Below are 13,632 nucleotides of genomic sequence, written 5' to 3' on the forward strand. Positions count from 1 at the left end.
GAGGGAGATTGTAAAATGTGTACTTAATATTTTGTATTTTTATTGTTTTATTGCTCTTAGTTCTCTTTTGCTTATCTGAGTTTTTCCTAAAAGTTCTTCTCTTTTTTTATCCTCTCACCTGGCCCCCACACACATGTTAACTTAAGCACCTTTGAGTACTTTGAAAAGCGCTACATAAATTCCAAATATTATTATTATTAATGATATTAATATATAGTGTGGATGATATGATCCAAGTCCTCCGCATAATATCAATTAAAGTTTGATTTAAACTGTTCAGTTCATGCATTGATTATTTAGAAAATTCCTCCCCACATAAGCATCATTGCAAGGCCAAAGAAAATGTTTAGTGTTTAACAAACATACTCACACATAGGCCATATATCAATCTATATGGTCTGCCACACTTGCAATGGCTGTTTGTGGGTGCCAGGCGATAGGCGTGTGGCTGGGGGGACGTTCTGTCGTGTAATTGGACAGTATCGTGTTCTTCCCTTTATTATTGGATGTTCAATTGTCAATTGTGAACTGAACCCCTCCCTGGTTCCTTTTTTTGTCAAGAGTCCGCTAGCGACACCTCTGGTGGTACATTGTAAATGCATGCGGAGTTCCGCCCTTGCTCAAGTATGACACATGCTGGAGAAAAAATGTACACACATTTTCCTGCACCTATGGGTGCTTGGAATGACATGCACTAGGATACTTTTGGCACCTTTGGACATACATACAACATAATTAGCACAAAGCCTACATATGAAAGGACCAATGGAAATAAGCCGCTGGCTTTTTTCTGTCTATCCTTTTGATAATGGTGTGACAATGTATGTACTTTTACATGTTTTATTAAAAACAATAAAGATGTCAAAGTCAAAGACTGTTTTCTTGTCATCATAAATCATCACACGACTCCATAAGACTTTAGTACAGTCCGTGAACATGTCAAAGCTATCACTCATAAGTTGTATTGATTCCAATACATACTGAGGTTCAATTGAAGGCCTGTTGATAGTGGACATAGGCCTATTCATTGATATTCTGTGTTGATAGTCTGTACAGTAGGCCTATCCATGATTCAATAACGTATTCATTCAATTGTTGATAAGACCGACTGTACATTTATACTTACATTTGATACTGTATGCTGATACATACATTTAGATACATAGTATACAAATATTTTAACTGTTGGCTACCTCTCCTGTGCTCCATCCCCACAGTGCTCTTGCTGACACCTGCATTTTCCCCTGTGATCTATGGAGGTGTATCTTATCTTAAAACAGAAAAGTAAAAGAAATGCTGCATATGTGAAATGTGGTGCAAAATGCAACTGAATAATTTAGTTATGTAAATGATCACATTCTATTAATTAATAGTGTGCGGCTTTCTAGCATACAGCTCCAATGCTAAAAAAGGGCAGTGCACACAAATGTAAAATAAATAATCACATTTTACTTGAAGACCATTTATTGACGTAACATTTTCATATAAATGTATGTAAAATTAAAGATATAAAACATCACTATAAAACATCACAGAGAGAGAGAGAGATTGCCCCCTAACTAACAGCATACTGCAACACTGTAGTGCAACATAGGTATACAGGAAGTTTCACAAAAAGTTCACATATCAATACCAATATCTACAAGCCTCAATCTCATCAGGAGGATGCCTGATAAGAGGAAGTGGCTGGTGCGGTACAGGAAAAGCTACAGTAGTTGTCACAGAACGTTTGCCTGCTAGCTACTGTGTACAAAGTTGAATCCTCTCTACCAACATACTTGTTATGGAAAGGGTTTGCAATTTGTACTGCTCTCAAAACGTCCTCATATTCACTCGCAGCATCTTTGGGTGCATAATAAGCAGGTTGAACGTGATAGTTTTGCACATATTGTACAAACCACTAAGCATTGACTTCTGTATTTCACTCCAAATGCCAAATTTGCGGAGGCGACCTCCACTAATCGTTGCATTAAGAAGAACAAAGCAGGGCATCAAGTAGTCTCCCTTGTACTGTATAGGCATCATTTAAACACAAATTGCAAGTACATTTAGTAATTATAAAGTATGTAATCTTAATTTTTCTCTTTAAACATCTCAACATATTTTTGCGTATTCCACATTTATATTTGGTCAAATCAAATGACCCTTACAAAAAAACAGTACCGGCAAAACTACAGGTGTAAGGTTAGAATTTTACACCATGTGGGATGGTTTTTATCAAAGGCCAAAGGGAGGAGTTTGCTATATCGTACCACAATAGGAGAACTTATTTAAAAATGTTCATGTGTGAAGCGGTCCCTCTGGATAAAATTGTTGCCACCGTGGCTGAAAAGCTGATCGACAGGTGCACTCGAGGGGAAGTCATAAGGCAGTCCAGAATCTACTTGTCCCATCTAGATACTTCATCAGCAAGACCACATTTGACATTAGAGCAGGGGTCTTCAACGTTTTTCAGACCAAGGACCCCTTAGCTGAGAGAGATGAAGCAGGGACAACCCCACTACATGTTGTATAAAATGATGTCGAGAAGTTTAAACTTTTCCATAGATGGCTTCATAGACTTGTTTGACAGCACTATCATCAGTGTATGTTGGATTCATGTTAATGTGTATTTTCAGACATTTAACGACTTAAACCCTCAATACTTAGTAAACTTTCACTCTGTACTTGGTCTGCCCTTTTTTCCCTCTACAGACACCAAACCTCTTTGCCGAAAATAGCTGATCTACAAGCTCACAACAACGCCTCGCAGTATGAGGCATTGTGAGCTTGTAGATCGACTATTTTTGACTAAAGTTCTCCTCAGAATAGGGATGCTGGGGTTCAAGTGGTAAATGTAAAAAAAAAAGGATCCTATGACACAAAGATTTGGCGGCCCCCCTGTAGTAACACTGGGGACCCCCTAGGGGTCCCGGAACCCCTGTTGAAGACCCCTGCATTAGAGTTTCCAGGTCCATACATGAAGAAAGCCTCTTATGAGAAATCATACTGCTGTCGTCCAACTCAGCATCATCACGGGTTCCCTTTGACACCAACACCACAAGCATTTCCTCTTTGAGCTTCCGACAGCCACCACAAACGGAACTGTTGCAAAGTGGCTGTTGCGATTTATGCATCCTAGACAGAGGGGAGTGGCTACTGAGGGGGAGGGGGGGGCTGAGATGTGGATTTGGACACAGCAGGGGTCTGAGTCTGGATCAGAGCAAGGGGACCCAGACTGTCCTGCTCTCTGGGGTGGGGGTTGAAAATTGGCACATATTAAAGATGTAATCGACATTATGATCAAGTTTCCTTGACAATATAATTCAAAATGTAATCAAGCTTCCTTGGCAATGAAACTATCATCTCATTACATATTCTTCTAAATGTAATCTGGGTTGATTATTTTTGTCATAATGTCATGTAATCCAGATTACATGTAGTCAGCTACTACCCAACCCAGTGTATATTGCCATTGGCCCAAAGAATTATTTTATTACGCTAAAAATAAGCTTTAGGGAGCACCTATGGCAACAACACATTTTGAACCGCGGTCAGCTGCAAGAAGGACTCTATAGCCTTTTTTATATGGTATGCTCTCCGATGTGCCCCAGGAGTCTGTCCATTTGACTATGTTGTACGACGAGGCCCTCACAAGGCACCAAAATGACTCTTTCAAAGCTATTTTGAACAACAACAGAAAAAACGTCATGATATGGCACCACAGTTGCCATAGCCTGCCTGCTATACCATTAAAAGACTCCCCTGCACCCTGGTTCACGATCACTGCAGCGAGAGAGCTCGAGTCAATCGACTCCAGAACCAGGCCTCTGAGCAAGGTCGTGTTTTGTCGAGGACAGTAAGGAAGCGCATGATGCTGGGGAATGGCTTCTTCATAGACTTGTAAACCACAGGGATGAGCCGCTTCGTTCGAGCTCCTGTAATGGTGATTGGAGGAAAGATGTACAATATTACATTATTATAAATACATTCTGGGGGGGGGGGGTATTTATTTCAGCTTGTCTTTTTCATAATCAAAGTACTGTAAAACTGTGTGTGTGTGTGTGTGTGTGTATCGCCTGTCTGGCCTTACCAGGACAGAGACTGAGGGCAAACTTGGTCTGAAAGTCACAGGCATCACTGGCCAGGTACTCATCAGAAATGATAGCCACCATTCTCTTACACCTGGACATCACACCAGACATTATGAATGAAACACAGTTCACAAACACAGTTCTCCGCCAGCCGTTACTATTAACACAAGCCCCTAAATGAACTGTTATTTCTCTCTCTCTCTCCGAGTGTGTTTCTTGGCCTACTGGTAGCATGCAAAGATCGGTGCTGTTCAGATCAGCTGTTTGAGAGATTAGCTCGGGAATCTCACACACACACACACACACACACACACACACACACACACACACACGCACACACACACACACACACACACACACACACACACACACACACACACACACCCCTTTGGCTGGCGGAGATATAACCCTAGTTTGATTAAATACAGAATATACACAACAGATTCATAATACAGAATATGTAGCCTACCTCTTCTCAATGAGTTCACTTGTTATGGTCCACACACAGGAACCCGGGAGGACATCTCTGTCAAACACACACAGCTTCAGCTTGCTCTCTGTCTGTTCCAGCTGCTGAATCATCTCAAGGACAAAACTGATGTCACTCTGGCAGTAACAGATGAAGGCATCAAAATACTCTGGTGTACCTGTATAGCACAACAAGTAGACATCAAATACATGGTTTAGGAAACATCATATTTGCCAGGAGACAAGGAGGGGAGTAGATTCACATTTATTCCCGTGGGTTATTTTCATGATGGCCGAGTGGTTTGTGACCACGTGGGCTCTGATGCCTGACAGCGAGTTCTGAGTTTGATTCCCGAGCCCAGAGGACCTTTGCTGCATGTCTCTCTCCCTGTTTCCTGTCAATCTTCACTGAGGACAATCAATAAAGGCAGAATAAGCCCCACAAATATGTATTAACAAAAAGGACCCCCCCCCCGATTAACCTTTTAGTATTTATTAAAATATTGAATCTATCTTTAATTTGTACCCTACCATATATAGTATTGTATTAGTGGCTTACTCGTTCGAAGAAGCAGCTATGACCACAAGGGAAACATATTTTATTGCTGCAACAGCTCAAAAATATCACACTTACAAACCACATCTAACTCCTTGACGCTTCTTATTGTACATTCCCCATCAGTCATGTAGTAAATGCACATATAATGATTACATGAAAAACATTTTTCCCATAACGCAATAATTACACAATAAAATTACAATAAAGCAACTTAATATGCCATTGAGCCTGGGGCATATTGGGAAATCTTTCCACTCTCCCCACCCACTAATAAATCTAGTCATTTGGGGTGATGTTTTGTACGTGTTGTGCCGCTGCCTGGTGCATGGAGAAGGGGAAAATTACTAAAAATGTGCCACTATTTGAACTGGAACTGTGTTCTTTTCTTCATCCTTGTAAATGCCTCAGTTACATAGTCATAGTTGAAGTCACCAGTCTCAGTTACTTCTCTCTCAAAAAAGCAATAGCAAATTTGAGACACGTCTCACTCTTTGAAGAGCACAGGTAGGCTATAACTTAATTTGTTTAAGACGAGTGAAAGTGTGCCTGTGCACTGCTTAGTGTAGGGAGTAGATCTGATATAAGCCTAAGATATTGGAATGACAAAAATGACATAATATGGATTCATATACATATGTGACTATTAAAAATAATATAGCCTTGCCTATATTAAAAACAAAACACTTGGCATCTTATTTGGGGTGGCAGCAATAAATCAGGATGTACCGCTGCAGGTACATCCTACTACTGTACATTATTATTATGTCAAAGTTTAACTTGTTGTGGGCGCTTGGGTGACGCAGTGGTAAAGTCCCTGCCCACCACCATGGAGGTTGTCCAGTGCAATGTTACTCCAAGGAACACACTGTCAAAAGTCAGTAATATGTATCTCTTAAAAACACAATCAAGATGATCCATGCTTTATTTGTATTTTTCCAACAAAACACAAAATAAGTTTGTGTAGCTAGACACTATTACAACTGTATTCACACTGTTGTATATGAGTGCCGCTCTATGAGCTTGTAGATCTGCTATTTTTGAAAAATCTTGAAAAAAAAATGTTTTAGATTTTTTTAAAGAATCGCCTCAGGTCTTAATGGGTTAAGAACCGAGCATAATGTGCAGCTTGCATGTGTGTGTATACTGACCCTCTTCGTCTCGCGTGGTGAACACAGTTTCTGGAGTACGAGGCTCACAGCTGTCTACCTCAGGAACTTGAACGGGTGGTTCCACCTTCTTTTCAAGATGCCTCCTGATGTCTTCATCTAATAATGTCCAAGCCCAAGTGCAGCCACACAGAAACAAACAATAGACACAAACAGAGATATTTATAATGAGTGTAATCGTCAGAACAAAATAAAAACGTCAAACTTAAAAAGGTAGGGTAAGTGAAATGTTTTGGTTAAAGCAGAGTGTTTGTTCAGTAACAGCAAGGGTCTCCCTGTCTCTCCAGCTCTTTGATAAACATAAAATACATTTTCAGGTAGGTGACAACATTTCAGCCAATCAGGAGAGAGTACCCATTTATCAGCTTAATTTTTTATAGTGTTTCAGTACCATTTTTTTTGTCTGCTCACTTATTTGTGTCATCACTTCCAATCCCACTTGTTTAATCTAATATCCTGTTTGAGGTCTCTATCCTGATTGGATCAAATTTATATCCTGGCCGGAAAATGCATTTTCTGTTTAATAAAAAGCTGGAGAGACATGGAGACTTCTAGCTGTTACTGAACAAACACTCTATAGCAGGAGTTGGGAGGGTGATCACTGGCACACTGGCATAAGTGTGAGAGAGTTTTATTCTTTTAAAATTAAATATAAAAAAAAAAGGTTTAGTCAGTTAAATGAAATCCCCTCACATACAAATTACATCCTGCACATAATTCTACATTCATTCAAACTCCTAACTCTGACTGGGGAGGGAGTCTGGGAGATAGGTGGGATATTGCTGAGTCTAATGATCATTACATCCTGATCTTGAAAAAAGAAAGGTTAAGTATATAGACAATTAAAATCAGTTGGAAATATTTATTTTGATGTGGTTATAATTTAACACCAGGTAGGTACCTCACCTATCATGACCTTATAAACCCAGGTGGGTACCACTTACAGGTGGCTGCAATTCGAAACTGGAACCCTGTAAAAGTCAAAGCCCCACTCGAACGTTTACTGTACATGTTTTTGTTTTCTAACTGTTTGTTTTGCATAGTAGTTTAGTTTATATTTGTATGTGAATACATGTTTCAATACCACGGGTACCAAGTCTGGATGGCCGAGCGGTCTAAGGCGCTGCGTTCAGGTCGCAGTCTCCCCTGGAGGCGTGGGTTCGAATCCCACTTCAGACAGTAGTTTTCACTATGAATTGAGTACAAAGGTCCCCAATGGTAGCAAGCCATTGGCTTTCTTGTTTTTTTTTAAATTCCTATTAGCTGACCTCGTATTGAACTGTACTTTTTTTTGCAAACTGCTAATAAAGTATTCAATAAATCAATCAATCAAACAAACACACACTCACCTATAAACCCAGTTAAAATCCCAGACATTCTAGGGCTTACACTCACCTATCATGGCCTTATAAACACAGTTAAGAATAAGATCACAGACACAGTCTAGGGCTAACACTCACCTATCATGGGACGCAGGTCCTCCACCACGTCCATTCTCTCCGCCTGCTCCAGGATGGACAATAACTTCCCAACGGTCGCACAGGGACCCCTCCTAGCCTGCCAGTCTTCTAGCATCTCCATGGTGGGGTTCTTGGCCGCCTCGTAGTTCTTAATCTCCAGATAGGAGAAGCCCATGAGCTCGGCCACGGCCATCCAGTCCGCCGCCACCGTGGTCCTGGGGTTCAGAAACAGTCCGAACTTCTTCCTCACGCTCATGTTCAGCGCGGTCATTGGAATGGTGTCGTACACCGTGGACTCACCGCAACAAGCCATTATTATTATTATTCCACTTCTTGAGGAGTTTTATGCTGGCTTTTTTACGCTACGACAAAGCATTGTGCTCCCTAAAACTTGACAGATGTTGTTTTTGTAGAATGTTTCCGGGGACAGAGAATGAGGAAATAATGAATAACTGCGGCGATAACTGCGTCACACCGGGGGAGGAGTTGAACATAGAGTACTTTACATGTCCTTTTACCGTCATTTCCAGGTAGTATTGATCCGTATCTGATGGGATGGATTGATTGATTGATTGATTGATTGATTGATTGATTGATTGATTGATTGATTGATTGATTGATTGATTACGTACCGTAATAAATCAATCAATATAACTATAATACCGTAATTTACGGAAGGTTATTATTAGGATAGTACCTTTAGCGGTTCTTTACCTGTGGGTCGGGACCCCCTGGGGTGACCCCACATGATTTTGGGGGGGTCCCCATATGACAGTGAAGTGAAGAAATGTTAGGACTTTTTAAGACCTAAAAAAATAGACCATTACTGCATCAAAAGTAATCGACAAACTATACTATAAAACTGGTCAAACATTGGCCAAATTGTCAAATGATAATAAGAAAGAGAGAAAAAAAAAGAAGAAGATAATCTGAAAGCCAATCTGCAAGCTCACAACTCCTTATTGCAACTACAAGCTCACAATCCCTTGTGAGCTTGTAGATCTGCTATTTTTACAATATTTATATGTGGAACCGAGTTGCACTAAATAATGCCTCACCTCAATCCAATTGCTTGTCAGGGTGGGGGGTCCCCAGTTCAGATATTCTTATTTTGGGGGGTCACTCACACTCACAGCCCAATTTGAGTATGTTTATTTGGCTTAATACTTTTTTTATATTTACTTCTGTCCTGTTTGATGTTCTACATTTATTTTAAAGGTAGGGTAAGTGATTTGTTTTGGTTAAAAGGTTAAAGCACTATATTATGATAGTAATGTTTGTTCAGTAACAGGAGTCCCTGTCTCTCCCATAGAGTTATAATATATCGGTCTCTCCAGCTCTTTGATATTTTTTGGGACATTTTCAGGTATAGGACGGTGACAACATTTCTGCCAATCAGGAGAGAGTATAGGCCTACCCATTTATCAGCTTCAGTGTTCCAGTTCCCGTTTTGTCTGCTAATTTCTTTGTAACATAACTTCCACTTGTTTAATCTCTTGTTTAATCTGTATCCTGATTGGATAAAATTGGTATCCTGACCTGAAAATGCATTTTCTGTTTAATAAAGAGCTGGAGTGACATGAAATGAGACTGACTGTTACTGAACACTCTAGCAATGAGTACTATCAGAATATAGAGCTATTTAACACTTATTTTAAACCAAAGACATTTTTATTTGTATTTATTTTTTTCCATTTTGGAAATTGTGCAAACCACTTCAAAACGCACTTTGAAGGGTGCAGGTGCACCCTCTGAATTGACATGCAGGAATGTCTGTCTATTTGGCTATGTAGCCTGTTCGTGACACAGCTGCTATAAATGTGGTTCAGTGGTTAGCTAGATACATGCTAATAACAATGCACCTGGTTCATGAGTGATTAGAAATTGGTTCTAAAATGTAAACTGGGAAATGGGCACAGCTAGTTCTCCCCAAAATAGTTCTCCCCTGTCACCCCTCAAAGTAGCCTATTTTTCATACACTGGCATTCTAAGACAATGGGAAATGAAAGTAGTGCCCAAGTTATTAAAGCTGCTGTGGGGGCAACAATTTTTGTCAAATAGGAAGTGATGGGGGGAAAAGAGCATATAACCCCAGGTGGGTAGCCTACCACTTACAGGTGGCTGTAGCCCTGAAACATGACTGTCATACCATGACAGTCATGGTGCCGAGTCCCCCTGGTCTAAAGTTGTGTTCGATTGTTTCACATTGCCATCTCTCACATAAACATAAACGTTCAGATTTCAAATATAAAGTGCTTACCACCGAGCCACGGATGTTACAAGGCGATGCGGACCGCGATGAGTACCCGTATCTCCCGTATTGTTCAATAAAAAGCATTTTAATCCCATCGCCGGCCATTTTCTTTTTTTGTTTTGTGATGTATCAGAGTGCAATACACCTCCCAACCATTAGTGTCGCATGGTTGAAAGTATCGGAGACAATTTGGAGAAAATGGCCGGCGATGGGATTAAAATGCTTTTTATTGAACAATACGGGAGATACGGGTACTCATCGCGGTCCGCATCGCCTTGTAACATCCGTGGCTCGGTGGTAAGCACTTTATATTTGAAATCTGAACGTTTATGTTTATGTGAGAGATGGCAATGTGAAAAAATCGAACACAACTTTAGACCAGGGGGACTCGGCACCATGACGCTTGTATACAAGCGTCATGTGAACCATGGCTAAGGTGGCTGCAATTCGAAACTGGCCCCTGTAAAAGTCAAAGCCTAGGCCCCCCCTCGAACGTTTACTGTACATATTTTTCTTTTTGTTTTCTAACTGTTTATATGTTTTGCATAGTAGTTTATATTTGTAATTGATTGCATGTTTCAATAAAACTGGTACCAAGTCTGGATGGCCGAGTGGTCTAAGGCGCTGCGTTCAAGTCGCAGTCCCCCCTGGAGGCTTGGGTTCGAATTCCACTTCAGACAGTAGTTTTCACTATGAATTGAGTACAAAGGTCCCCAATGGTGGCAAGCCATTGGCTTTCTTGTTTTTTTTTTAAATTCCTATTAGCTGACCTCGTATTGAACTGTACTTTTTTGTTTACAAATATCACTTACACAGCCTAAAGGCAAATGGTCACCAAATCTACAATTTTGTTCATTTTAACACTTAGGGTACCTTACAGAAACCAATGAAAAAAGTCTGACTGATATAGGGGTGTATATATATATACACACACATCTAATATCAGATAATTACTTATATGATCACATACATAGGTCTACTTTTACTCAAGTGTGACTTTCAGGTACTTTTTACATTATTGGTGAGTAGTGCTGCATGGTCACAGTTTCTGCCAAGTCTCTGCTCTCTACTGTCTCTGGTTTCTGTTCTCATTTCCAATGATTGCGCTCACTAAAAATATAACTTTACCCCATACTACCCCATATACACTTATCCTAAAATATAGCTTTTGGTGCCAGTCTTCTGCGTTGGATGCATTACATAATTAGTATTTTTAAAGGGCATTACATTTTTCAGTTTGGTGACAGTTTGGCAGTGGCACAATATCTCCTGAAAAACGAATCACTGCTCTGCAGAAATCTCATCTACTAAACCTTTTTTGTGACCACATTATCGTTGGAGATTGACATTGAAATCCTTTGCATGAATCTGGAGATAAAAGTTTTATTCAAAATTGATATATATATATTTTTTTATATAAGTAATAGACACATCTGCACATAAAACATATGTAACACACAAACTGGTTGTAATTCCCATAGGGACTGCACCTTCAGAAGCTGGTGAAGTTGTCAAGTATATCAGACGCACAGAAGTGTTTCCCCTGCGAACCAATGTTCTATAAACAGTTAATTTAAATTCAATTATTCAGGCATGAACAAAAATTGTAAGAACACGCATCTCCCCAAAAGCTAGATCAGAAAACCACCGCCACTGGGTTTAACTGTACCGTCTGTGATGGACAAATTAAACATCACTTGGCTACACATTTTGCATTAATTAAGTCTCCAGCTTCTTTTCTCTCTGCCTTCATTCCACAGTGAAGTGAGACATTCACAGGAAACAGGGAGGTTGAGGAGTGACACGCAGCCAAAGTCCGCCGGTTTCAGGAATCGAACCAGGGACTCGCTGTCAGGCATCAGAGGTTATTGGTATGTGCAGTGGTGGAAAAAGTACTCACATTTTTTACTTAAGTAAAAGTATCAATACTGCAATGTAGAAACACTCTGTTAAGAGTAAAAGTCCGGTAATCAAAATGTACTTGAGTAAAAGTACAAAAGTATTGGCATCAAAATATACATAAAAGTACCAAAAGTAAGAAATACTCATTGTGCAGAATGTCCCGTTTCACAAGTGGCACATACATGTCTAAAATGTATTTAAATTTATTTTGAAAATAGCAGATCTACAAGCTCACGACACGTTGTAGATCGGCTATTTTCAAATAGCCAAATTTTAAAGGCTAGAGTGGTTTATGTATGTTTTGTAATAATAATCAAAATCTACAAAGTAACTAGTAAACTTTAGTACTTTTAGTACATTATTTGTCTCTGAGATGTAGTGGAGTAGAAGTAAAAGTATAGAAATTCGGAAATATTCCAGTGAAGTAAAAGTACCTCCAAAAAGTACAGTACTTGAGTACATGTACTTACTTTCCACCACTTGCCAACTGCATCTATGTTGGAGTCTTGGCTGTGTGAGGTACTTCACAAGTTTTTACCTTTGGAGATACAGATATCTATGCCTCTGTCCCGTTGTTTGGGAATGTAAGAGGGGACTCTGTTCTCTGCAGTGGTGTAAAGTAACTAAGTACATTTACTCAAGGACTGTACTTATTTACAATTTCCAATACTTTTAATTCTACTCCACTACATCTCAGAGGCAAATATTGCACTTTTACTCCACTACAATTATTTGAAAACTTTAGTTACTAGTTACTTTGCAGATATAAATTATTACATTATAAAACATGCATTAACCACTTAAGCCCTATTTTATACCAAGGCTATTTGAAAATAGCCGATCTACAAGCTCACAACGCGTTGCATCGCGACACATTGTGAGCTTGTAGATCTGCTATTTTCAAACATTTTAGTACTTTTACTTTTGGTACTTTAAGTACATTTTGATGCCAATACTTTTGTACTTTTACTCAAGTAATTTTTTTATTCTGGACTTGTACTTTTTTACGTAACAGAGTATTTCTATTTTGCAGTATTGGTACTTTTACTTAAGTAAAGAATTTGAGTACTTTTTCCACCCCTGCTGTGTACTCAGGTGAAGCGGTCCTGCTCCACTCACTGTGATGATTCACCAAGGGAGGGAAAAGTGGAACTATAGTATAATTCTGTGAATACTGTTCACATCCCTTTTCATTCACTGGTTTCTCGAAAACGTGCATGCTCTCTATTTAGGTGCCATAACAATAGGAGTGGGGTAGGTTTCATCGAGACACACGTTTACGGTTTGAGGATCAAACCATGCTAAAGACCCACCTTTTCACTGTAGATAAGAGGACTCCTAGGTTCACTTGTAGTTTTTGTGGGTTGTGTGTGTGTGTGTGTGTGTGTGTGTGTGTGTGTGTGTGTGTGTGTGTGTGTGTGTGTGTGTGTGTGAGAGAGAGGGTGTGTGTGTGTGTGTGTGTGTGTGTGTGTGTGTGTGTGTGTGTGTGTGTGTGTGTGTGTGTGTGTGTGTGTGTGTGTGTGTGTGTGTGTGTGTGTGTGTGTGTGTGAGGTGTGTGTGTGTGTGTGTGTGTGTGTGTGTGTGTGTGTGTGTGTGTGTGTGTGTGTGTGTGTGTGTGTGTGTGTGTGTGTGTGGTTTCTACTCCCTCCTGTTGTGGCTGACTGACAGTGTGACTGACTTCTTGTTGTCCGAGTCTAGTCTTCTTTGTCTTGTCCTATGTTTTTCTTTTGTCTCTTTCTTTTGTCTTTCT

At 39.9% G+C, this 13,632-nt stretch overlaps 1 protein-coding gene across 2 annotated transcripts; it reads right to left on the reverse strand.

Annotated features, from left to right (window-relative positions):
- Positions 1 to 1,445: 1,445 nt before the first annotated feature.
- myd88 (MYD88 innate immune signal transduction adaptor) lies at positions 1,446 to 8,180 on the reverse strand. Of its 2 annotated transcripts, XR_013932419.1 has the most exons (6): positions 7,727 to 8,180; positions 6,249 to 6,365; positions 4,543 to 4,720; positions 4,073 to 4,164; positions 1,820 to 3,917; positions 1,446 to 1,762 (listed from the first exon to the last, which is right to left on the reverse strand). XR_013932419.1 is itself a non-coding variant. In XM_080418460.1 (5 exons), the coding sequence occupies exons 1-5, from the start codon at positions 8,037 to 8,039 to the stop codon at positions 3,763 to 3,765; spliced, it is 855 nt and encodes a 284-aa protein (XP_080274586.1). In that variant the 5' UTR covers positions 8,040 to 8,180; the 3' UTR covers positions 1,446 to 3,762. The 2 variants fall into 2 exon arrangements, 1 of the variants encoding a protein (XP_080274586.1); XM_080418460.1 differs by having other exon boundaries at positions 1,446 to 3,917.
- Positions 8,181 to 13,632: the final 5,452 nt, after the last annotated feature.

The sequence above is a fragment of the Gymnoscopelus braueri genome (genome assembly GCF_963280865.1).
Source record: "Gymnoscopelus braueri genome assembly, chromosome: 21".
In the NCBI taxonomy this organism is placed as follows: Eukaryota; Metazoa; Chordata; class Actinopteri; order Myctophiformes; family Myctophidae; genus Gymnoscopelus; species Gymnoscopelus braueri.